Genomic DNA, 27,146 nt, shown 5'->3' on the forward strand with positions numbered 1-27,146 from the left:
TATTATTTTATGAAGATTAAAAAATAAAACTATACTTTCATAAATCCATTTCAATATTTACTATACTGCTACGAAATACATGTATACAAAGGTAAATTTCCGAATATGCCTCTGTAACAGATGACAAAAAACATAATAATAAAATATTGATTAGAATGCAATGAAATGGAAGTTGCAAACGATTTAAGACTTACTCGCTTTAAATAAATATAAGATCAAAAACTCGAGCACGAGAACCAAAATCCAAACACGCGGGCGAAATTTCGAAGATTCGAAGAAAACCAAAGTATAACCGGTTACAGATTCAAAAAAACAGAGAAATCCTGTATTTTATTACGAACAGTTTTTTTCTGTAAGAAATACGGATAACTTCTTCAAAATTTACAGTTTTTTTTTACAGTGTATCATGTATTCAGGGGCGCACGAACTTAAATTTCCAGGCAGAACTTCTCAATTTGCCGAGTGAAACTACAAATTTCGCCGAATATGATAATTTTGCCGAATAGAACGCCAAAGTTTTGTCGAATGATCGATTGTGCCTTATTTTCAGACAAAGTTTGCCGAATAAGGTATTTTTTGAGTGGTCACGCGACCACCCATGGGTGTGCTCTCGCATGTATTACTAAAAATATTATCATAGTCACAGGTAGCTACTTCGTAAACAACCTGAAGAAAACGCTGCTTTGAGCAAATCTAGGAAGGTAATTGATTTTATACATTAAATAATAGCTTAGCAGGAATTTTTTCTTATAAACATTGCATTTTCATACCTCACTTGTTTTAAATATGAATCAATGAAATCTTCTTTTATAAGCTAAAATAATCAATCACGTAACTTATATCAAGCAGGCACTAGTTTTCTTCAACGCGGTTTTGTTATACAATCACTCAAACCTGTTTTTGTGTGGTTTTTTTTTATGCGATTTTTTTTTTTTTTGGTACGGTATACGAAAATTTCACACAAATTGGGACTCAATTGACTAACCTACCTTTAAAATGAGGGCTTTATAGTGTAATTTTGATTGAACTTTTTAATACATTTTTTTAAATCTACCTATCTACCAGGGTTTCACTGTATACTCGTTGCAAGCCGCGATCTCTCCTGGAACCAAAATGTCGGATAAGTTGGCTTAACTAATATAGTGACTAATATAGTACGGGTGTTCGGACTAGGTTTCCTCCGACCTAAATCACATAATCGTTAAACAAAGTTGAACAGTGGGGAAGGAGAAGTTTACAGATTTAATATAAAAATCCTATCTTTTACCGACAGTTATGCACGCAAGAGCGCCCAACCATTGCGAGCCATGCCGTTAGGTAATTTTTGATAATTAATGAATTCGACGGTAATAAGGATTTAAATATTTTAGAAGCATCAAACTAAAGCACAACAAATAGTTTAAAAATGTTCAGCTGCATGTAATACAGATTTATACAGGCTAAAAGTTGTTTTCGACTAACATTTCGACTGAAATGTGACATTTTTGCTGAATTTGAAAGACAAATTAGTAAATTATTCGCTTCACCGGTGATAAACTGAAATATGTATTTTGGTTGTTTCATGCATTTTGTTCGCACTAGGGTATTGCCACTTTGAGTTGAAACTCATCCCAGTAACGCTAATTTCAGAAATAAGTCAAAAGTTCCTTCAGAACTAATCGAACATTTTTCCACACTCCTTAGCATTTATTTCATCCCCTTTTCTGATTTTCATTGTTATTTTCTTAATTTCCATAGTCATTCGCATAAAATTAACTTTTTTTTCAAGCGTAAATAACAGTTTTCACATTATTTCTCACAAGTTATTAAATTGATCACTTCGATTTGTTAAATTTAAAATTTTGCACATTCCAAATTTCAAGAGAAGTTCCTTTAAAAGAGAAATGTAACGATAAGTTTTGAGCAATTCTTATCTCGTAGATTCTAGTGGTTTTTTACATGCTAGTCACCCAGAAAATATGATTTAAAAATGAAAAGTGTTGTAAAGCTATAGAGTAAAATCATAAATAAAATAAACTAATTTGCGCCAAAAATATCATCTACTGTTGTGCTGAAAAATGTAAAAACTGGTTTAAATAGATTTTATCATTTATAATTTTACTTTGAAGCAGTTGCTGATAAAGCATATAAAACTACAACAACTCAGACACCTAGGAGTATTTAAAAAACCGTTAAGATTTATTCGCGTTAGTACAAGTATGTTACGTTTACAGATAAGATCAAATAATGAAATTCCGTAGATTATTTTAAAGACTTTCTGTAAGTTATGCCAAGAAATATTAATTTTTTCTTCAGGGTGCATGAGACGTTAACTTCATAGAAGGATTGTAAGAAAAATCGTAATTACTTTGTGGTGCGAAATTTCTAGACGTGGTTTTTTCCAAGATCTCCTAAATAATGTAACAAAAAAGTTTTATAACATTATATACATCTATAAATTTTTGTTACAAATAAGAAAAAAAAATTCTTAAACACAAAAGAGATTTTCAGGTAATTGATGAAATAAAAAACATCCCTGAGATCAGTGGAGTAACAGACAAAGTGAAATTGCAAGTTTTTGAAATATATAAAGCTAAAATGCATTCTTAAGACTACAAATATAATATTTTTCCCTGGGGGGGGAGAGGGGTATCCCCACAAATTACCGCTTCGGTTGTCCCCCATGCTAGGTACGCCACTGCATGAGATCATAAATGTTTCATTTGATAGAAGTAGGATAATAGAAGACTACAAATCTCATTCTTTTGTGAATTGAATTTTTTGTAAATTACTCTTGCAATCTCACGAAAAACGGCTAAAAAGAAATGCTTAAAAAAATCATATAAATTGTTAGTTACGAGTTACTTTAACAGCGGGTTCCTGACATCAGGATCGAAATTGTACAGGATGTTTCAGTCAACCGTTTCAGATCTTTGGGGAGGAGTAGGGTGAGCACCAATGATTCGGAATCATGTATCAGTGACAAGATTGGAAATGATTTTGTGACGCAATAGATGACGTTGCGCTTACTCTAAAGCACACGGAAATTCGTGGACCCATAGATGAAGTCTGCGGATGAAACTTACTAATGTTTGACTTATGTTTCGTGCATTGAAGTAAATTTATCTTTCAAATGAGTATTAAATGCACTATGAAAACATTCCGAACCGTTACTGATTCTTCCCATGGAACGTTTTCTGGATTTCACTGGTTTTCATCTCCTCGTAAAATCAAGAATCTGTGCAAAAAAGTTTCCTGAATTCCAACAAGTTGCATAAATGCAGATCTTTCACTGTTGTGAAAGAAATTTAGCTTCTGGTTTAAAGATTGACTAAGTGTGTTTAATAAGCTTATCGGTTTAGTTCGAATACGGCTCGTCCAGATTGACTAAGTTCCCAGTGAGCGCGAATTAAGTCTTGGATATCTGCAGCTTTTCAACGGATATGCTTGGTTCTTACTTGCAATTCTGGCTTACGTTTGGCCATGGTAGCACTGATGCTCACTTACTAAATCGGGAACTATCGAATCAGTTACAGTACACTTTCCGAATTTTCCTTAAAGATTCCAGACTGGAACTAACGGGTTAAATTTCCTAACTCTTCAGAAAGATTACTGTCTTTTAGCCGAAAACATTTCTAGTTTTTGCAAAATATATTACTGGCAGAAATTGGGCACATTAGCTGATCATCACTTTCAGGAACGTTTCCGAATCGTTTTTGCAGTGTGAGGTCGTGCCTTTTTATTTCTATTATTTATGTGTAAACCCCATTATCAGGAAAGTATTTCCGACCTTGCAAGGCTGTACGATTTTAAGTCGTTGGGACTCACTCTATCCCTCCTAGAGCCTCTTGAATAGGACAGGCTTAGCTATCCGACATTTCGCTGCCAAGACAAGTTCTAGTATTTATAAATACGTTATAATATTCGTTGGTTGCTGTGTCGTAAAACAATTCATGATAAGTAAAATGTCACTTAAGGTGAATCTAGAAAGGTAACTTAGTTTACAAATTCAACAAAAATGTATTGGCAAATGTTTACTGTAATAAACCTCATTTTCACACCTTATTTGTTTTTAATTTGTATTAATTAAATCGTCTTCATTTACAGAATAAAATAATTAAACATCAATCAGGCAACACATCTAAAGCTTGGGCACCAGTTTTCTGCAATGAGGCTTTTGTACAAATATTATTTTTTCGCTCTACAGTTTTGGAAACAAAATGTTGGGTAAGTCAGCTCTCCTATATAAGGAGCCTTAATCCCTTCCAAAGTTCTGAAACGGTTAATAGAAACTTGCGTAAAAAAAACGAGAAAGTTTCATCTGGCGAATTTAGAAATTTTACTCTTCACATTTATGTGAATGCTAGTTATGAACTGAATTTAATTATACCGAATTTTCAAATGAAATGTTCCTTTGCATCCGATACATTCATTATGAAGCGAAATTTCTGCGCTGATGTTCTTACCAGGTGTAGTTAGCTTCCTCATGTAATCGATGTAGGTGATGAAATGTTCGTATCTAATGCAGCTTCTGAAGCAGTCGCAAGGTATGCCATGGAAAGTATACTTAGCTGTTCCTTCCCAATCAAATGCGATGTCAAATTCTAAAGCGTTGGCTCCCATGTCTAAGTAGTAATCTGCCTGATATAGAGCGTTTACCATATGAGCTACATTCCAAATAGGTCGTCTTAGATCTTCATCAATTTCTATAACTGTATCAGCACTGCATACTATCTAAAGGAAATACAATATTGAAAGTTACAGTAATTATAAAAATTATAAAGCTATACTTTGAAAAAATAACAGACAGTGACTTATATATCAGTTTTGGGAAAAGTGATCAAAAAGTCTCTTAATTTCTTTTCTATCTTTTGAGCCCAACTCCAATAAAAATTTAAAAACTTCAAAATATTATTGTAGGATGGATCCGTTACTTGGATCCCGATAAATGCTTGACATTCCTATCTTGACAGCACAATCACAAAAATAAAATAAAAAATAAATAGAAAGAAGAGAAAAAAAAGGAAAGAAAGAAAAGGAGAAAAGAGAGGGGGGGGGGGGGGAGAATTAAAAAAAAAGAAAAAAGTAGGGAACAAATTGTCTCATGCTATATTAGGGATGTACTTGCAATGTTAAATTTTTTAAATTACACTTGAATTACAATTGGTTGCTTCAAATTTCGTTTGTTGGGTTTCAATCAATTGCGCTGCATCGCATCGTTGTTGGTGGACCGAAAATTATACTACTACATGAACAGTTTTCTATAATAGACTGAATTTGGTCAAAATGTTACATTAGTTGTTCTTGCTCCAAGGAAGAGAAATAAAATGCAAAAAAAAAAAAAAAATCCTTATATATTATTTCTGTAGCCTGTTTTTGGTTTCTACGCCAGATTTTCCTCAATTCTTGATCGATTTCTTTCATTTACGCCTTATTTTAAAGCTTATGGTACTGGCTACTGACGAAAAATAGACCCACGGTCTAAAAATTGTTTTTTTCAGCCGAAGAACCTGTTTTAAAGAACCAGAATGAGGTTTTCGGTTAAACTTATAACCTTAACTTGCACTATGACCGACAGGGCTGAATAGCTTGATCGGCAGAGCATTCTCCTCGTAACCAGGGGAATCCGTGTTCGGGCCCACGTCCGGACGATCTGCATCAAAAAATTAGAGAAATATCGTGCATTACATGAATACTTAATTAAATGAATAACAAATATGAGGGTATAGAATAAATGAGTAGGAACGCACTTTACCGTTATGAAAACTTGGTGTGGTTTTGTGCTAAAGTACCTCTGAATTGTACATTTTCTTTTTTTAAGCTTTGGCTCTGGTAAGAAAATTAAAGCATAATGCAAGTGAAAATATAAGTAACAGGTTTAAGATTTCAGACTACAATATAATTGTTTTTTGTTCAGAAAAAAATAATAAATCGTATATTGAAATATATATTCTTCTAATGAGTTTTTGGCTTTTTGTACAAATGAAAAAATTACTACCTTAATTTGATGGGTAAAATACATATTTTTTCTTCTTTTTGAAAAAAAAAAAAAAAAAAAAAAAGCTTATCACATTTTTACTACATTCGAAAAGCTACGCTTAAAAAAGAGCATAGTTCAATTTATTTTGTATTTTAACCGTGCTGTTAAATGATGAACACGTGCTGCCATCTAAGTCATAACGGTTCAAGCAGCCTGCGGTAACAAATTGTAAAAAGTTTCAAAAAAACAAAAACATTTCTCTTTAATATCTTATCTTATACATTATTCCCCTCTCATTTTTAAACTTATCAGGCTGGCTAACAACGAAAAATAGACTTACGGTCGAAAAATCAAGTTTTCGAAAACGCCCCTTGCTGTTTCAAAACCTTGATGCAGCCTGTAGTTCTTATGCATTTTTTTTAAAGCAAAGTTCTAATGCAGTTTTCCATTTTTTTACGTCGCTTTCGGCAAAAAAATAGCCTGTGTGTGTGTTTATATTTTAATAAAGCTTAAAAGCACTGGACTTAGTTGTTCGGTTAAATTGATAAGTTTTTTTCGGTAGAGCGTTCGGCTATAAACTATCTAAACTTCGGGCAAGCTTGGGCTGTCCGACATAATATCAAATTTATATTAGTATTACGCATTACATGTACTCACAACATACACACGTAATAAAATAAATGCAGTGGGAATGCTACTTGGTGTTTCGATTCCTTTATGAAGGCTACAGTTATCATTCGGATAAGTTGACTGTTAATCGAAGGGTGTTCTTCCTTTTTTTTAAAGCTTTGACTACATCCAGACCACTATGCATAATGTAAGCATAAGAAAGTATTAGATTTACCTAATACAGGAAATCCTTTTTGTGCAGAAAAGCATTTTCATTGTATGCTGAAATGTAGATGTTTCTATTAGCAGTGTTCGACCTTTTGTACAAATGAAAAAAAAAATAGTACGCCAAATTAAAACTACGAGTTTCACCCAGTTAACCTTTAATTTTTTATTCGCGCGAATACGATATAAAGCATTAAAATTATTATCAACTTCACTAACAAGAAATCACTTTCTACTCCTCTGCTTTCAGCTGAAAAAAAAAAACATTTTGTCTACGTTCGAAAAATTACACTTAAAAAACGGACTCAGTTCAACTGGTTTTGGTTTTGAATTTTAAGTGTTCGATTAAAAGAGAAACATGTGCGGACATTTAAGCCGTAACGGTTAAAGCAATCTTCTATGTGAAATAGTTCAATATTCAAAGATAAAAACACTTATTTTCAATCTAATTTATTACTTCTCTAGAATGTTTATTTCAATCGCTACGTGAGATATTCTTCATTCTTTAATCAAATTTCATGCTTTACGAATAATTTTAAATCGTATCATGCTGGTTAATGACAAAACATAGAAGCATGATCTTATTATTATTTTTTTTTCAAAAAGCTTTTTTGCTGTTTTTTTACTACGCATTGCTTCAATGAATAGCTTTCGAAAAGGAAGGCGCAATTGCTAGGTTTGTTGGGGTGTCGGGTTGTTAATCAGAATGGCGCCAATTCGAATCCGTGCCAATAAATATCTCTTTAATGTTTCTTTTTTTCCTGTCAGATGCTCACATGGGCAAGACTGTATTTGCCACAGCCTGTTTTTTTCACATGCACAATTATTGCTTTTTCACGAGTCACTACTCAGCCACTTTTAATGATATTTATGTTTGCATTGAAAATATGTACGACCAAAAGGTGAGCGATGATCAAATTATCACAACGTAGTATTTAACGAGGTTTTGTTACTGATGTCTTTAAATTACATGCCTTCTCTTCTGCGCTTAATTTTTTTCTATTCTTCTTCATAGTGTTCTTTCTTTGAAATTTATAAAGAGCGAAATGTCTTATGAAACGATTCGAAGCACAGTGCGGAGTTCCGCACGGGTCGACTAGTAATAATAATATAACAGAACGCAGTATAGCAGCAAGAAACAATAGTTAGTAATTGCACACTGATTTTCAGGATGACATGAACGCCAAGTTTCTCATGCATAAAAAAAGAAATAATGCTACAATATTGAAAACTTATCAACATTGGAAATATAACAATTATTTTTGTTATCTGGCAGTATATATTTAAAACAGACAGTTTATGTCAAGAAAACTGCCTTTTTCTTTCCCGAGGTGTTGAATAATGATATGAATATGGAGAACAAGATGTATAATTAGGAATTTTTAACAGCAATAAAAGGGATCAGGCATGGAGCGGACTAGGTGTCTGGGTCGATTTTTTTTCTAGTGGGAGAGCACTGAGGTTTTTTCGATTCGGAAACTGGCACATTTCTTTCCATTTTCATGATTTGCTCTAACCAGTATGTTCTAAATGTTTCCCTTTGGATTTAAACCAGGAGAAACAATTGGCCATAAAATTGCTTGTAAACCATTACTTTAGTCATTTCCAAGTGCTATTTGCCATGTGGATGAATGCAGTATACTGTTGGATCATATGGAAAGATCCGATTATTTCCTGGGCAACAGGCAACAAGTTTCTTCAAGTAAATCTTGACAGATTATTGCACTGATTGTGACAGAAAGAAACCTAGCCTCAACTTTACCAAGAAATCCAAACACAGCGAAAACCCTGAATGACTTACCATCTGCCTACCATTTTGAAAATGATTAAGGTTCTTTGTACAGATCATGCAAACAAGAAAAAAACCGTCAGAACCATATAAATCAAACTTTTTTCCCAATGGAAAATATTAGTATTGCACACCTAACTTTGAGTACATATGCTCTTCCATCGATTTCTGGTGGTTCTGCCGGTATGTTGTAGTCAAACACTAATTAAAAAAAAAAAAAATAGAGATAATTTCCGGGGAATGATTCGGGATTTCACACTTTTCATCCATTTCTGCACAAAATCAAGTATTTTTGCAAAAAGTTTCCTGAATTGTTACAAGTTGCATAAATGCAAACTTTGCACTGTTGTGAAAAATATTTTAACTACTTGTTCAAAGATTAACTGAGCGCGTTAAATAAGTATTTCGGCTTTCATTCCTGTACAACCCGTCCAGGTCGACTAAGTTCCTAATAAGAGCGAAAAAGTCTTTGGATAGCTGCAGTTTTGCTAGACAAAGGAGATGCTAGGTTTTTCCTTTATCGTTTTGTCTTAGCTCTACCCATGGTTGCATTGATGCTTCTGGAACTTTCTTAGTATCTCAGAAAGATGCTAATCAAATACATTAAACCTACCGAATTTCCTCTGAAAGTTCCGGACTGACTTTAACCGGAGATATTTCCAAATTTATCAGAAAGGTTCAAGGTTAATTTTAGGAAGGTTACTGACTTTTTGCGGAAAACGTTTCTAATTTTTGCAAGATATGTTACTGGAAGAAATTGGGTACATCAGCTGCCCATTTTTTTTTACAGAAACGTTTCTGAATCGTTTTTACAAAAAAAGTGGTTAGAGTTTTCTTATCTTGAACTTCAGTAACTTAAAACTCCTGACTAGTCTGGACAAAGTACTTTTTGACACAGGTATTCACTGATTCTGTCGTAAGTTCACCAAAAGTCCTATCGCTCTTTCTTTTTTAAATGGCCCATTTCCACCTTTTAATAGCTTTCGTGAACACACCGGCAATGTCTGTGCTCTATTATCTTGCTGAAATTGAAAAAAAAAAAAAAAAAAAAAAACAATAACGTCTGGGAATGCTTTTAGTTTTTCAATCATAACTCTTGTGAATATCCTTGATCACGAAACATGTCATGTTGTCTTTCTCAAAACCTGAAAAATCCCTTTAACGTCCCATACTTTAAAACGTACTTGGCGTTGGCATTCGAAAGGTTCCAATCCTTCGAAATACATTATACGTTAAATTAATTTGGATTTTTCGGTTTTCATCGTAACTTGGAGTCACATTCAGTATTCATGATCCGTTTATGAACTCATTTAGGGGAAATTTTGATCAGCGTTAATATTTTGAAAAACCATTTTTTAGTTTTTAAATATTTTCAATAAATTTAAACTAGTACAATCATAGAAAAAAAAATCGAAGCACTCTTAATTTATTCGACTATTATACGTGCTATGAAAGAAAGTAAGGTGTCACCCGACATGGATTGAAGTGTTCTTTAAAGCTACGTAAATTAAAATTTGATAAGGGAGAATAAGTAAAGTAAAATGAACAAGAAATTTCAGTTTTTAAATAAGAACCCCTATTTCTCACTACATCAATGATTTTATGAAACTAAAAGCAACCAAGGTACAAAATTTTATTGGATTCTGACAAGTAGAACAAGACATATTAGTGAGAAAAAAAAATCAGGAATCTCCAGTGCCGTTAAAATTGAACTTTCAAGGTCAAAGTCTAATGATCAATGCAATCGAGTTTACTGAATTACAATTTTTTTTAGAGGAAATAACTAAAGCTACTTACTATAATGCATTAATTTTAATCAATTAACTAACAATTTTCGGATTTTGTTGGAGATATCTATCTTCAACCAGTTTGGGAAAACAAAATATAACAGTTAAAATTGGAAAAACAATCAATATTCTAGCATTTTGCTTAAAACTTAGTTCGAAGTATATTTACTTCCACATTCTAGTGCAGCCAGAATATCTGGAAGGGGTTCAAAAGTCCTTGCATGTATATAAACTACTGTATGAAGATCGGCAATGATGTTAAAACCAAGGCCTTTGGAAGAGGTTTTGGCTCCCAAATTTGTGCCACTGCCACCACGGAGTGTAACTTTTTGCAACTTCCTCAGCATGAAATGTCGAGGGCCCTTTAGTGTTGCAACTGGATCATTCGTTTAGTTTTTTTCCAAAAAACAGAAGCAGCTACATTAAGTTTATCTTCGTCAGGACTTCCTGGGAACTACCGGGGGGGGGGGAGGAGAGTTGTTGGCGTCTTTGATAATACCAATACATTTTACAAACGATCTAAGTCTGATGCGTTACTGGACCTTTGAATTTCATGTCATTATTCTCGACGACCAGGTCACACCCCTACCCCTCCCCCCCCCCCGACCAGAAACGTATGATTAAAAAATTCATCTCTGGCAATAGTGCAATATTACATGAGCATTACATTTTGGATACTCGTATGAAATCTCCTCTATATTGTTTTTCCTTTAAAATCTAATATGGCTTCAGCATACCAAAAATTCTTCCACCGGCAATTCAACTTGCGCGTTTCGCTAGCTGCCCTGCATTGTTTAACACTAGTTTACTAGTTTGAAGATGAAAGTAAGAGTTTACAGAATAAATAAATGTAAGTTGAATGTTTCAAATACTTTCGGTTTTTACTACACTGGTGGACAAAACTTAAAACAAAGCAGAAATGCGCGTAAAAATGAAGACTTATGCGGGCTAGTAGAATAACAAGATAATCTTTCAAACTACGAAAGCATTGAAGCAAGTCTTAAGCGTGTAGGCTTTTGAATTTGTACCTTTTTAACAGCAGGAATAATTCGAAGGATTTGTAAGAATCTTCACACATCGAACAACTACAGGCCACAACTTCAGTTCATTAGTGTGGGTGTTTCCAAGGTAAGACACTAACGAAGTTTTTTGCTATTTTTGCTGAAATGTTTCCACTTTTTTAAATTCCAATTACTTTAAAATGTTTCATATTATATCTTTTTTTTTGCGATATTTATTAATATTATTTGTGTAGCGGAGTTGCTTTCTGACTCCTGCTTTGAGGTATAAGGTAGATGAAATAAATTCATGTGTCTGGGCAAAGCGGGTGGTCCCCGTTTTGTCCTCATTCGTGCAAATTAGTTAAAATACTTTTCAATTCAATTTATTTTCTAGATGTATACAACATGCATTTCCCCTGCATCACTCACCACTTATGTTTCAAAAAAGTCACCTCATTAGTCGAGGTAATATGTGTTTGCATGATCGAAAGCAATACTAAAAACAAGCAATGTAATACCAGCAAATTTTGTGAAGGGTAGACTTATAACTGCATAAATTTTTATAAATTACTTATCAGATAGTTGAAAAATCAAGATTATAGGACTAAGATTAATGGAAATATCAAATCAAAACTAGGGTGTTGCCTTGCATCTGTTGTTGTTGCACCGAAATGTTTACTATTTCGTGGAAAGATTTCTATTGTAAACTAAATTTGGCCCAAGTCTTACATTGGTTGTTCTTGCGCCAAAGTACAGAAATAATAATACCAGTATTAATGATAATGTAACGGTAAGCAGTAACAGCAAAAACAATAGTTAGTAATTGCAACACAGTTGATCATCCGAATAATCAACTAATTAACCTAACATAATTCTTGACCGAAAGTTTCACAAGCGGTAATAAAATTTGGATATTGATGCTAGCGGCCTTGTAATTTACGGCGCTAACTGAATGAATCACTAATTCCTCATTTCCTTTATTTTGTTGATTTGCCACGGGTTAGCTAGTACTTCAACGAGCTTTGGTTTTTACTACCCTTACTTACAAAACTTAAGGATCAGCATGGTTTAATACAAAAGTTCTTTTAGTACAGCTTGGTATCATAAACTAAATTTTATCAAAATCTTACGTTGGTTGTTCTTACTTCAAGGTACGGAAATAATAACACTAATAGTAGTAATAATATAACAGCAAGCAATAAAATTTAACGATAATGCTACACTAACACTTTTCCTCAACCAAAGAAAATTCTTTAACAGAACTCCAAAAAAGATTCATTTAAATCAAACTTTCATTACACGCAATATTTTCATCTTCTGAAAATTTTCACATTCTCGCGGCGTTACATATATTTGGTAAGTCCGTAGCTCAGCACGATTCAAAATAACAGTATAAATAAGCAATGTCGATATTAATATGTATGTTACTTAAGGGTAGATTTACCAATACGGAAATTGTAATAAATGACTTACCAGAGAGTTAAATTCAACATTGGTACTACACAAAAAATCTTCCTCAACAAAAGCAAATTCTTTAACTGAGCTCCAAAAGCGATACATCAAAATTCAAACTTCCATTAAACGCAATATTTTTATCTTGCTATTAAATCTGCTATCGCTTTATTAAATCTGAGAATTTTCACATTCTCGCAGTGTTACATATATTTGGTAAGTCCGTAGCTTAGCACAATTCAAAATAACACTATAAATAAGCAATATCGATATTAACAAGTATGTTTTTTAAGGGTAGATTTACCAATACGGAATTTTTAATAAATGACTTACCATAGAGCTAAATTTAACATTGGTACTACACAAAAACCCTTCCTCAACCAAAGACAATTCTTTAACTGAGCCCCAAAAGCGATACATCAAAAATCAGACCTCCATCGAACGCAATATTTTCAATTTCTGAGCATTTTCGCATTCTCGCTGCGTAACATACATTTGGTAAGTCCATAGCTACTTTTGAGTATTTCCCTTCACGTATCATCTGAAAGATTATGCAAACCCTCAGGGGGAATTCCTCTACCCCCCTACCTTTTGATATTGTCTTCATCCTCTGTGGTCTTCTCCACAGGAAAACCCTCGTGGAAAAAAGAGATCGATGGGGAAAGTGCACGAAGTTTCTAAGAGTTCGAAAAAAATCCCAACTCTCAAGAGGCATATAATAAATGATTTTTGACTTTTACCGCACAGTTCCATTTATTTAAGACTTTTTTTTTATACCTTTTATAAAGAGGTTTCTTCTTCGTATGCGTTCTCCAGGAAGTTTGCATGCGAGGACTGTTATCACACAACAGGATATAAATAGACTCGCCGTGTAAGAGCAAGGAAATAATGGATTTTCTCAAACGTTGGTTTTTGTTCAAGTGAGTGCAGTATTTCATCTATCTCAGTACATTTTCTGTTTTCATCTTAGGTTTTTATGAAACTGTATGTAATATAAAAAATAAATGATAGATAGTTAAAATTTGCGTTCAGATTTTTTTTTTCTTCCTTCTGCATTCTTTCTCGGTTTTATAACCAGCATTATTTAAAACAAGGCTCCAGAATTTTAGCTTACTCACAATAAGATAAACTTAATAAGAGGTGATTTTTAATTAATGAACATTTAAAGGACATTATGAAAACGCTTAGTGTGTAGTGTTTTTTTTTTTTTTAATAGGAAGTAGGGTTAATAAGCTCAAAGCAGATAGGCCTTTGCATTGGCGTCCCTTGAACACTATTAAGAATCGGAGGAAATTGTGAGAATCTTATCGATTAAACGGGTGGTAACCACAGCTGTCTTGCGAACACAGAATTCAAGACGTAAATAGTGTTTTTTTTTTTTTTGCTGATTTCATTAAATATTTTCGACTTTTAAAATTCTGATTACTCTAAAATGGTTCACAATAAGTCCTCGTTAATTTTAAGCATTAATTTTGTGACATTTATGAGGGTTACATAAAAAATGTCATTGCATTTCGTGACCTTGATTTGAGGTTATAGATGGATGAAATGAACTCATGTTCTTGGGGAAAACGGGTATAGGCGAAGTGGGGAGGCCTTTATTTTTGCAAATCAGCTACAGGATTTATACGTTCAACTAATTTTGCAAGTTGTCAGCAAATATAAAAGAATATGCCTGTGACGTCGTGAGATTCCGATTACCGTGAGATTCTGATCTTAACAAATTAGAAATATATCAGCGATTTAATAAGCCGAACTTCAATAATTCTTGGATAGGCAACGAATCGTAAGAGGTTTTTCGCAAATTTACAACATTTGCCTGCAATCGTTGAGTTGATTCATGACAAAAACAGGTTATTTGAGATGATCCCTCACGATTTGTCTCCTATCAAAGAATTATTGAAATTCGGCTCACAGGATCGCAGATATATTTTTAAATTTGCAAGACATTGAACTGGAATTTAATTATGATCTGGGAAATCTTTTTGGGTTTTAAATTTTGAAGGTTAAAAATTGCCATCTTTCGCACATGAACATTGAAAATTGACTTGTTTTAAATATTTTTTTTAAATCAATTTTCACTATTTCTATTTAAAATTTTAGTATTACGTTTCTTTTGTATGCTGCCAATTATTCAGAAATTTTTTAAAGGTTTGATTGAAAACTCTGCTTATTATGGGCCAAAAACCTTTAAAAAATGTATTTTTGAATAGAAATGCATATGTCTTCGTGAATATAAGTGACACTTTCACGAAAATATAAATATAAATTCTACATAGTAAGTATCTTTACTTCTGAAATTTATAGCTTATTTCCAGCTATTTACAATGAAGGATGATCAAAAAACTTTTTTCATTTTCTTAATTAGTTGCTGGTTCCCTTAATGCATGACTGATTTCATTTTTATTGGAAAATGACAGCTGGAGCGCACCTTTTATGTGACAATAGTTACGGAACAATTGGTCTCTTATTTCTCGAGAAATCCAACAAAATGTGAGTTCTTGAAAGCGTCCCAATAAAATTGACATTTAAAATTAAAAAAACATTTTATGTAACAAAAAAAAAAGGGGGGGGGAGGGTCCCTATTTGAAAATTTTGAGTCTGTGTTTATTTTACTTTGTATATGATCCCTTATCAAAATTTAATTTATGTAGTCTTTTAGAAGACTTGAGTCCATGTCGGATGACACCTTTATTTCATTCCTTTTTTTCCTGTAATAGCTGAATAATTAAGAGTATTTAGTTTTTTTTTTCCTTCCTATGACTGTACCAGAGGAAGAGTTTGACGAAGGACACCGCCGAAAACAAAACTCCTCCCATAATTATTATTATTATTATTACTATTATTATTATTATTTTGAATTTTGTAAATCTTTTTGAGTTCTGTCAATGGTTTTTATGTGGGAGTAGCGGGCGGTGGCTCATTGTGACATGAGATGGACCTATTGAAGAAGTTTGCCTATCGGTGCGTTTTCGTTTGGACCTTACGAATTCTCTGCGAAGAAAGACGTTCATAGGCAGTTTAAATTTTCAACATACAGATTTTACACTCCTAAGTAAATTCGCAGTAGCTCCAGAAAAAACTATTCGAAAGCCAGCCTGTAAGTTGTTCGAATTTGACCAGTATCAAATTTATCAACTATGTTTTTTCAGTTTCATCGAGATGATTAGAAGCGTGCTTATCATTTAGTTGCAATTAGGTAGTCCCAATGTTCTCCTTACCGTTTTCGTTGATTCTCTGCCATGACGGTAAACCATTTGATGAATATCATGCTGTTGTGACACTTTGAGCATTTGGATGTTTTGCCGTTGACCTTATTTCAGGTATACGAGTTGTTTGTATCATCGTTTTATATTTATGTCCAGATCCGCTTTCCCTATTCGCTCTCGATTCGCATGTACATTCTAGCTGATGATTCTCTGTGATAGTTCAGAGATAGATTCTCGGATTTAGGATATTCTCATACGTTCATTCATATGTGCAAGTCTCTGCAAACGTCAGGATGCCGATTCGTTAGCTATTCTTGCTGTAGAATTTATTGACCTTTGTGATATATGAATTTACCTCTCTTCCTAACACTAGTTTTCCCGCCTTTCTTTCCAGACCCAGCCTTAAAAGTATCTTTACTATGCTGGGATTTTCTTTCAGGCTTAATGGATTTCTGCTGAAGGCGACTCTAAATAACCTACATAACTCTTGATTGCAACGTTATATATAATGTATACTCTAGGCCACTTTGGAATAGTATACCTTTGAAATAGTGAAATAAAATTTCGAATAGATGCAGTAGTTTTATAGGTTAACCTCCACATTCAAGCAGAGATAAAATCCCCACCGCCTTATTCATATTATTAGTATATAATTAATGATTTAAATTGAATTTCAATACATCAATTGTTTGGATCGTACTATTAATACTTGAAATAAAATAATAAAACAAGCTGCCTATTCTATCTATCATTCTCGCAGTTATACTCCATCAAACCCGATTTAGGCTAGATTCCAACTGAGAATGGAAGCAGCAGGAAGGGACGTCACACATTTTCAGCATCTTAGGCCTAAGGCTACTGTAAAAGGAGAGCTGACTTATCCGACATTTTGCTTCCATAATTCTCGGGCGAAAAAAATAGTATTTGTACAAAAGTTTCATTGCAGAAAACTGGTGTCCAAGCTTTAGATGTATTGCCTTATTGATGTTTGATTTTTTTTCTGTTGATGAAGGTAATTTTATTAATATAAATTAAAAATAAATAAGGTGTGAAAATGAAGTTTATTACAGTAAACATTTCTCGATACATTTTTGGTGAATTTGTGAACTAAGTTATCTTTTTATATTCACCTTAAGTGACATTTTACTCAATTTATCATCAATTGTATTACGACATTGCAACCAATGAGTATTATAACGTATTTATAAATACTAGAAACGAGTTTGGATTCAATTTATCTTGGAATTAAAATGTCGGATAAGTCAGACTGTTCTTTTCAAGGGGCTCTACTTAGGACAATTTGGAGATATCTCGTTGAATTGGAAGTCAAAGCGATGTTTCGTACAGTACACAGCCCGTGTGTACATGCAACCTTTATTTTACTCTTTCCTTTTTCTCCGGAAAAAATTAACCCACATTTATCTCAGCTAATTTACTGATAGTCACGGGAAGAAAATTCTGGTTTTATTGAAGTTATATTAATATTTAATTAAATATGCAGATGTGTGTGTTACAGATGCTTTCCCACAACATCATCCTTAGAAAGTAAATTATAAGGAATAATTATAAAACCATAAAAGTGAAAAAGAATATATTTTTTACAGCAAGTGACTTAGTTTCAATTCTTGCCAATGTGCAGACCGCAAGAACATGCAATTCGCTTCAATTAGCAGTTTAGTTATTAACGCTAAACGGGGATCGAAACAATTAATAAATAAGCTGAGTTAATCTTTAAACTGGTAGCTAAAAGTATTTTTTACAGGAGTAATAATTCTGCATTCATGCAACTTTTAGCAGGTTAGTTCAGGAAATTGATGAAAACCTGTGAAATCTCGTAACGCTGCCGACCTGTAACGTTTCGGAGTTTTCTTACAGTGTATAAAAGGTGCGCTCTTCCAACTTCTTATTAACTACAGCATAGCGTATTAATGAATTTATATAATTAAAAATGAACAATAACTCTTTGGCATATATCTGGCACAATTAACATTTTTTTTAAGGACAGGATATGTATGTGTAAATCATCGAGTAGAAAGACCACCGAAATTCCCAAGAAATTTAAATGAAATTTTTGCTGGTTTGCATTTTTTCTGAAATTTAACTTTGTTCGATCTCATTACTCTCCCATCCCTTGCGTGATGGATATGAAAATGCAAAAATGTTCGAATCCTTTTTGCCCCAAAATCTTTTTATGTTTCATTCCTAAAATTTCACTGACTGCCAAGTAGTTACTTTCTTTTCAAAGCAAAAGAGAGCCAGCTTCAAACCAAAATATTAATAAATCATAGAGTTTAAAAGGATAAAAATGCATGGGAAAAAGAGCAGGCTTTTCTCTTGGTCTTGGGAAGCAAACAAAATCTTTAAGAAGTTCTTCTGTTCCAGGGTGAAAGAAAGGATTTTAGAAGAGCTATAAAGTATTCAGGATCATATTTTGATCACGTATTCTATTTTCTATTCCAAGTTCTAAAAGGTCATATTTATTGCATAAGAATTCAGTGTCATGCGAAAGACCATTTCGAGTCTAAAAAATAGGACTGACCAAAAAACTGCTTTGACCACATATGTCAAAGATGTTATTGCATTTGTTTTACGTACAGTCGAACTCGCTTATAGCAAGCCGTGATTTAACGAAAACCCAAATTTAGCCAGGAAATCAGAAGAATTTGGTAGGTATAATGTTAAATCTATATGGAAGCATACCTCGCTTTTAAAGAGTAAACCAGGTTTAAAGTTAGCAATATTTGTGATACATAGACTTTATATTGATTTCCAGCTCAACTTATTCAACCTTCAAACTATTTCTTTAGCATTCTGAAGTCATGTGGAAGTTAGTGACGGATTATAAATCCTGAGAACAAGTGATAATGGATTTTTTTTAATTTTGTAAAGAAAAGAAATACAGTCGGACCCAGATTTAACGAATTCATCGGAACTGAAACTTTTATACGCTATATCGGGGTAATTCGTAATATCGGGGTGAGAATAAAAAAAAAGAAACTATCCATATCTAAAAATCCTAATAAGTAACTACACAAAAATATCCATAATTAGAAAGTGTACACTTTTTATTCAGCATTCCGCGAATTATTACACACTAGTTAGTTTGAAATTTTAAAGTACTGAGTAATAGATGTTTGACAATTTAATTGATACTTGACTCGAAATAGTTCTATCGACTTTATGGAGAGAAGAAAATACTGTGTCATTTACAGACTGCTGTATAAGATATGTTTTTACAGTTTCCATTCCGTGTAAAAGCAAAAAAAAAAAAAAAAAGGGATCAGTTTTAATGGGAGTTTCATTATTGCTTTTCTGTATCAAAGTTATTATTCATTGGTTGAATTCTCGCCCGTCAAAAATTGCTGATTCCAAGAAACGTCTTTTTTTGCTTCGGACAAGAAGGGTGTATCATTTGGAAAACAATCCGAGGTTTCCTAACTTAAATTAACAAAAAAAAAAAAAAAAAAAAAACTATCGGCTGGTAAAATATTTGTTAATTCGGGGTTTATTATTCGGTACATAGCTGTTTTTGCCTTCATTTTAGTCGAAGAAAAAGAAAAATTCTCTAAATCGCGAAATTTGTTAAATAGAGGTTCGTTAAATCGGGGTCCGACTGTATTTGAAAAATATAAATTTAGTGACACCAACTTCCGAGATATACTATCGAGGACATTGTAGTTCAAATTCAAGCCAATGAAGATGAAAAAAGTAAGGAAAGCGACGAACGATAACGACAAATGTGAAGAATTTAAAGCTGAATAACCCGCAACATGCTCAATAGTTTTTGCTGTTTGGTTTAGGCCCTGATTAATCCTGGAATACTCGCAAGACAAGAAAGAGACAAAGAAGACAGCTAAAAGCAAATTAATCAACTTCAAGAGAACTGGAAAAAAAAAGAAGCAAATACTGTATGTATGCATTTGTGATTTTTTTTTGCTCGAACTTGTTTTTTACGAGAACTCCGTTATAACGAGTAAATATCGCTGTCCCTTCATGCTCTTTGATAGCGAGTTCGACTGTAGTATAATCTATATGATTGGTTTTAAAAATGATCAACTGATGTTTTTGACTAAGTTACTCCACTTTGAAGTTGAAAATGTATCCTAAGATATTATTTCTAATTCCGAAATAAATCGTTCTTTAAACCATATCATATTCGTTTGATAGTTTTTACCAATGAAATATGTCGCGTAGAGCATATTTTCCTAAATTTTAAATTGAGATTAATGTACTTTTTTGATGTACATAGTTCTTTTCAAAACGTTTACTTATTAGGAATTTAAGAGCCAGCTTTTTATTTTAGAAATAATACTTTTGCAAGGTAATGTAGAAAAGTTTTCGCCTAAGAAATCACGCATACGTTCATGATTTCTTTAGCTGCAAAATATTGCTTTCTGTGTTATGCTATGACCTTTCTAAGTTATTATATTCATTGAAATATACTATCTGTCACGTATATTGAGCTACTACTAAGAGTAGAAAGAACTTCCCATTCTTCTGCATTGAAGCTCGGGGTTTGAATTTACAGCGAGTGTGGCAAAACGTTTCGCATAATGAAATATCTTGTTTAGTAGGAAAATACTTCTTTAGACATCCCTACCTGAGCAGGTCAAGGACTCGTAAAATGCATTGCAAAACATTTTATAGAATAAAACTTGAGTTTAAACACGAAAAGAGTAATTATTTTGCGTATGTACTTGGGCAAAAAACGGACCTCCCAGTTTGCTCTTTTCTTAGTATTAGAGCTCAATGGTCACGTGTGAGACATTGCGTTCGTTTTTGCATTGGGCTGGCTCTGCAATGTATTACACGCAAATCAGGTTTAATGTAATTGATTACACCCTTCCTGATTTACCAAGAAAGCTCCGTAAGTATTAACGCAACCACAGCCAACACAAAATTGCCAGTCCCCTCGCCTTGTAATCCTGCAGTCATTCAGAGACTTCATTCACTCTCACTGGAAGCTTAATTAATCTAGACGGACAGCAACCAAACTAAACCCGGTGCCTTTAACAAACACGCTCAGTCAATATTTAAACTGGTAGATAAAAATATTTTACAAAACAATGAAAAGTGTACTTGTATCAACTCAAGAAACTTTTCTTGCAATGATACTTGATTTTACGGCGAAATAGATGAAAACCTGTGAAATCCCGAAACGTTCCACTGAAATAATCAGTAACGTTTCCGGATTTTTTTACAGTATAGGATGTAGGAGGGGCTATGTCATGTTAGAGGATAAAGATTACCTTTACACTAGTATCCTAATATTTGATACCTGTGTATTTTTTAAGCATGCATCCATCGTCTGTGGAGAATATCGGGGTTGTTGCCTAAGAGCTTATGCTTTATGTTGTTACCGGAAAATGAGCTTCAGATCTGGAGTTTATGGGTGGAGTTGTTTCGCAGTTCGGAAAACGATTTGCAGGGATGCCGTAATCAGATTGCACGTTGAAAAATACCACTTTATAAGTTATTAGAGTCAAATTCCCCCTTGTCCGGATTGAACAACTATTTGTCTTAAGTAGATATTATACAGGTTTAACTCGAGAACTTTATGTTGTAATACATTTTTTGTCTCCTTTTCATTAGATCATTAGTAAATTTATGCGCACGAAATATGTCAAGCAGTATTTTCATGCTTTGAAAAAACGGAGGAATCTTGCGATCCCAAAAAAAGGACTCTTTTTTTTTTAATTTTTGGAAAGACTAAAGTTATATATAGTTATTACTTACACCCCCAAGCGTGTTAAAAATTATATAGGGGAACATGGGGCAAAGTGAAACGGTGAAATATTTACTCTGCTTTTAGCTCCACCTATAAGGTATTATTTTGACTATGTAGTACCATAGGTAGTCTATTCCAGTCAGGGAAAAAATACCGCCGCAGGTTAAAGCATTTGGTAATACAGGCGATTTTAAAAAATTGATGCTCATATTTTAATATTGTGTAGTAGGTAAGTCAAAAATTATTTTTAATACTATAAAATTATAAAGTTCTTGTTTTTAACACTTTAAGTATTAATTGAGACCTCCTAATATTCAAAGAAGTATTAATTTAATTAATATTAAGAGTATTTGTATTTTTAATAAATTGTACATTTAGTCAAGTACATTAGGGGCATTAGTGGATGGAGCAAAGCAAAATAGTTTGTTTCATTAACTCACTCAAACATTTAATATAAATCACTTATGTTTTCATTTATTAATAAATTCATTTACATTCCTTCATTTAGTAATTCACTTATTCATTCTCTTATTTTCTTACTCATTCATTCTTTTACTCGCTCATTTATTTTTTTCAACTAATAATTGATTTATTCATTTAATTATTCGTTTGTTGCTTCATTATTTTTTCATTTATTCATTCAACCTTTTATTTACTTATTCTTTTTATCAAAAATATGTTTTTTACTCTAATAGAAAATATTTCATTAGAAAAATATTTCATTTTTCACTTTGCCTCCATGAAAAAAAAGTGACAAATGTCCACTATGTTTGAAGACGCAAATTTACTGCCAAGAATAAAAAATACTGTTTCAACGCAAGTTTTATAATAAAATAAAATGTTCTTTCTTTTCGTACTGTAATTTTCGATTTTGCAAATGTTTTTAAAAGATCAAATTTTTGCATTTTTGGAGGCTCTTTGGTAACCTAAAGATTGTTGGAGTATTGGAGGCTAGCTTTATGGCAATCTATTGATACTAAATGACAACTACTACTGAGACCCTAGAAAATTTAAAATTCGGAAATTCATTTCTTCACTTACCCCTACTGCTTATTGCATAAAAGCATTAAAACTACCGGTATGATTTATAACCTAAATTGAATAAACAACTAAAACCGCTCCCCGCATTGCTTCTTTATCGGTAAAGTAAATTGATGTTCTTGTACACTCGCTGGAAACTGTCAGAGCGAGCGATGTGGTTAAAAATCGCAATCCGGTTCTCCCAATTTTTTTATTCGGTTTTAAATATAACATTATTATGAATCTTTATATGAGTTCGAGTCTGAGATAAAGCTCTCTATTTGTTCCGGAAGTCGGTTATTCCAAGCCAATATTACTTTTCTATGTGTAAATCAGCGATATACACATAGAAAAGTAATATTGGCTTATAGTGACACAAACAAAGCAATGCAGGGTTTGTATAAAAAGTAACCGGACTGAGCTTAGAAAACATATTTATTGTCAAAATTTCTACTTTTTTTCTCTAGAAACCTTCGAAGTAGTCCCCATGGAAGTCGATAACCCTTTGGTACCGGATTCTCCAGTCCCTGAACGCCCCCTGATAGTCGGCAACCCGCAAAGCTTCTAGAGCCCTCGTCATAGCGAGTTGAACAGCTTCCAGAGTCCTGAACCACGTCCCCTTTAGTACTCTTGACCTTGGGGAATAGAAAAGAGTCCGCTGGTGCCGTATCCAGCACACGACGCTCCTTTTGCTCGTCCGTCAGGTGTTTCGGTACCAACTTTTCATAGATCTTCCTAATGCCCAGTTCGTTCTTAGCAATGTCGTGAACGTTCATCTTATCGATCCAGACCTTTCCACGCACTTTTTGTACATTTGGGTCCGTGTGACTGATTGATGGACGTCCAGCACGCTGTTCGTCAAGGACGATATCGCGGCCCTCTCGGAAATTCTTATGTCACTGAAAGACTTGTGTTCTGGATCTAGCTTCCTCACCGTAAACCTCATTGATCATTTGAAAAGTTTCTGTAGGCGTTTTCTTGAGGTTGGCACAAAATTTGATGTTAACACATTGCTCGATGGCACGCTCCATTTTCACTCCGACGAGATCACTGAACACGTACTGCTCTCTCGCACGATGCTAACCCTCCAAGCGTTTGGAGGCAACTGACTCGGATCCGCTCCCCTTCCCTCAACCCCAACAACCGGTTTACAAACGTTTTACCTGGGCGTCACAAACTCAGTCCGGTTACTTTTTATACAAACCCTGTATGACACTTGGCGATACCGTTATCTAATTGGGGAAGGATGGTAAAAACAGCGACAATCAGATCAGTGAAATGCTCCTGAGAAGCCTCGCCAATCCAATAAGTAACTCCTGAAAGTGGCAAATGTTAGCGACTAACAGTAACCCTCTTTGTTTACTTCCGCTATCAATTCTCCCTGAATCCACTATAGTTGTTTTATCCCTTACCTTTCAAAGGTTGTGTACATATATTTTTTAATAGAAATAATGCTATATTTTGAGTATATGCCAAGGAATTTCTGATAATTAGCAAAACTATTGCCAGAAAAAGAAAACAGTGACACGGCAGCCCATGCTGGCCAAGGCTAACTGCGCCCATCTCAGTTATCCTGACCAAGGGCACTGGGATGCATGGTAGATGATCCGACTAAGAGGCCAATAGGACATGGAACCCCCAGGATTTAGTTCCCAAGCTCGCTTGGTACTCCTGTTATCGACCGACGGAAGGGATGAACGGCTGAGTTGACCATGTCCTACACGCAAATCGCACCCGCGCCTTCGGCGTGAAAACGCAAAGATCTATCACTGAGCCACTGGGCTTGATACTGTTAAAAGCATGCTTTTTTTTTTTTTGTCGCAACAACGATAACAGCAACAACCCGAGAGACTCTCCTGCTTCGCATTCTGTGCATTCGAGCTATCTCAGATTTCCACCAAAAAATTACCAACTGTTATTAATTTATTAAAAAATCAAATCTAGATTTTTTGTTTTTAAGTTCAGTTGTTTCGTTTCTATGGACCCCTAAAGGTTAATGTGAGGCATCAAAAACTGATCGACTTTTTAATACATGGAAACTTCTATGAGTCTCAAATCTTTCCGCAAACAGTTTGCCGGGAAATTCTTTTTATGTATGAAGCATAGAAGGTTCGAACTTAAAATGATGATTGATAAATTTGGGGCAACTCGTTTCTCCAAGTTCATTGAAGGTTACAAAAAAGAGGCATTTTTGACTCTTTTAGCATTTTTGAGAAATAACAGCTTTTGAGAAATTGCATCTTTCAGTTGCCACGGTAAAAGTAGTTTTGTTTGAAAGGCAAATATAAGGACTTAAAAAATGTATAAATTACTGTGGCAAGTTCAGTCCGCTTTTTAGGCCAAAATAGGGACATTGTCAAATTTTACTGTTATTCAAAAATAGAAATATCTTGCGCCAACGACAAATTGAAATTATTTTTTGCCATTATTATACTCTATTATTTGTCTTACCAAAACTGCAAAATCCATTGAGGCAAAATGCTTTAAAAAATAAATTAAAAAAAAAAAGAAAAAAAAAAAGCTTAGTTTATCTCTACAGTTAGAAGTTTTTGTTTCTTGATACTACCTGACTAACTTATTGTCATTAAAAAAAATCAGAAACGTTACTGGTTATTTCCGTGAAGCGTTTCGGAATTTCACAGGTTTTCCCTTATTTCCCCGGTTTGACTTTTTTAAATTCTGATTACTCAAAAATGGTTCATAATACGTCCTTGTTAATTTTAAGTATTTATATTCATGGATATTGTTTAGGAAATCTTTTTGCATTTCGCGACCAAGATTTGACGGTGTAGTTGGATGAAATTAATTCATGTCCTTATAGGAAAGTGGGAATTGGCAAAGTGGGTAGGCCTTTATTTGTGGAAATAAGTCAAAGGTTTATCAGTTCAGCTAATTTTGTTTAATGGTCAATACATACAGAAGAAAACGCCTCTTACCATTGCGAGATTTCGATTTTATGTCATAGTGTTTAGCTGACATGGCGCTATGAACATATGACTATAGCCTCCCCCCTAGCCTCCACACATCTGCTGTTTTATCTAAAAGATACGCGCGCCTGTTCGTGTAAGTTCTGTTACACTCAATTTTCTATTTATTTCATTATTTTAACTTAAAAATTATGCAGTTTTATAGGAATAACTCTTAGAATTGCTTTTAACCGATGGTGTGCTACAGTAAAAAGTTCGTGTGAAAACAAAAGAAATGGAATGCAGCAAAAGCTTACTTAAACGACCTCACGTTATCTCTCAAATACACCACTTTTATTCTAACACTCAACTTAAATTAAAATAAGACATATCTCATATCAGAGTAAAAAGGACGAACTCACAAAACTTAAGAGGTTCAGCTGTGAGATTTGCCAAAAATTTATGTGTATGGACTAGTTTATCTGAGAGCACGCGTGACCTTTCATGTTAGTATAGATGCCGCACCCGCAGGAAGGTTAAATAAATTTATAAAACCATCAGATTTACTACTTAGTACAAACATATTCAAATGTAGCAACTAGTTGGGCACAAAATGTTAGACCCAAGCGAAGAAGACGAAGTGTGTATGCATTTTGTAGGCTAAAGTTTGATTTTGAATCTAATTTTAATAATGAGTCACACAACATACGATTGAAAACAGTCTTTCTTCTGTGTTTTACTGAAATGACAGAAAGTTAATTCTGTTTTTGCATAGTTTTCAAATGAAAGGTTACTTTCACTTTTTCCTCTAATTTACAAATCCGCTTTATTTCCATCTACCTTGATACCCAAATCAAAAGAATTTTTTTCACTAATAAAGTTCATTTGAATTCTTTCAACGTCCATAAAAACACGCTTTCTGTATACTTTCCATTAAGTAATTTGTACTTTTGTTTAATAGAAACCTGGGCTGAGAAATCTGGAGTGTATTAAATTGTGAGAACTAAAATTTGTCACTATGCAACAGCGAAGTGAGTGTGGGGAAAAAACGGGGTTTCTAAAGTTTGAATTTAACTCAATCATTTCGCTTTTAAAATGAACTAGAAGAAAAGATTAAAAGCATTTAAACTCGGAAAAAAAAACTTTTATTTCGAGACTTTTCTTTTCTTTTCTTCGCGAAAACAGTGCAACAATTTTTGGAATTTTGCCAAACGTCTTCAAACATTTTTCAACAGAAATTTTTACCAAGCTACAAATATCGAATTTTAACTTGACTTGTAGCAATTCAGGAAAATTTTTTGCGAAGATACTTGATTTTACTGGGAAATAGGTAAAACCCTATGAAATCCGGAAATGTTCCACAGAAATAACTAATTACGTTTCGAAATTGTTTTACAGTAAACCACTTGCAGCTGACTTTATTGCCAGCTATCGTCTCTTCATTTGTAAGAACAAAAATAT

General features: G+C 33.6%; 1 protein-coding gene across 2 annotated transcripts in view; it reads right to left on the reverse strand.

Annotated features, from left to right (window-relative positions):
• LOC129231760 (dermonecrotic toxin StSicTox-betaIB1i-like) overlaps window positions 1-27,146 on the reverse strand; it is a 177,288-nt gene that overhangs the window by 44,522 nt on the left and 105,620 nt on the right. For both annotated transcript variants that reach the window (XM_054866129.1, XM_054866128.1), the window contains one exon: window positions 4,446-4,713. In XM_054866129.1, coding sequence (XP_054722104.1) covers window positions 4,446-4,713 — 268 coding nt within the window. The remainder of the gene's footprint in view (window positions 1-4,445; window positions 4,714-27,146) is intronic.

Source organism: Uloborus diversus, chromosome 10 (assembly GCF_026930045.1).
Source record: "Uloborus diversus isolate 005 chromosome 10, Udiv.v.3.1, whole genome shotgun sequence".
Lineage (NCBI taxonomy): Eukaryota > Metazoa > Arthropoda > Arachnida > Araneae > Uloboridae > Uloborus > Uloborus diversus.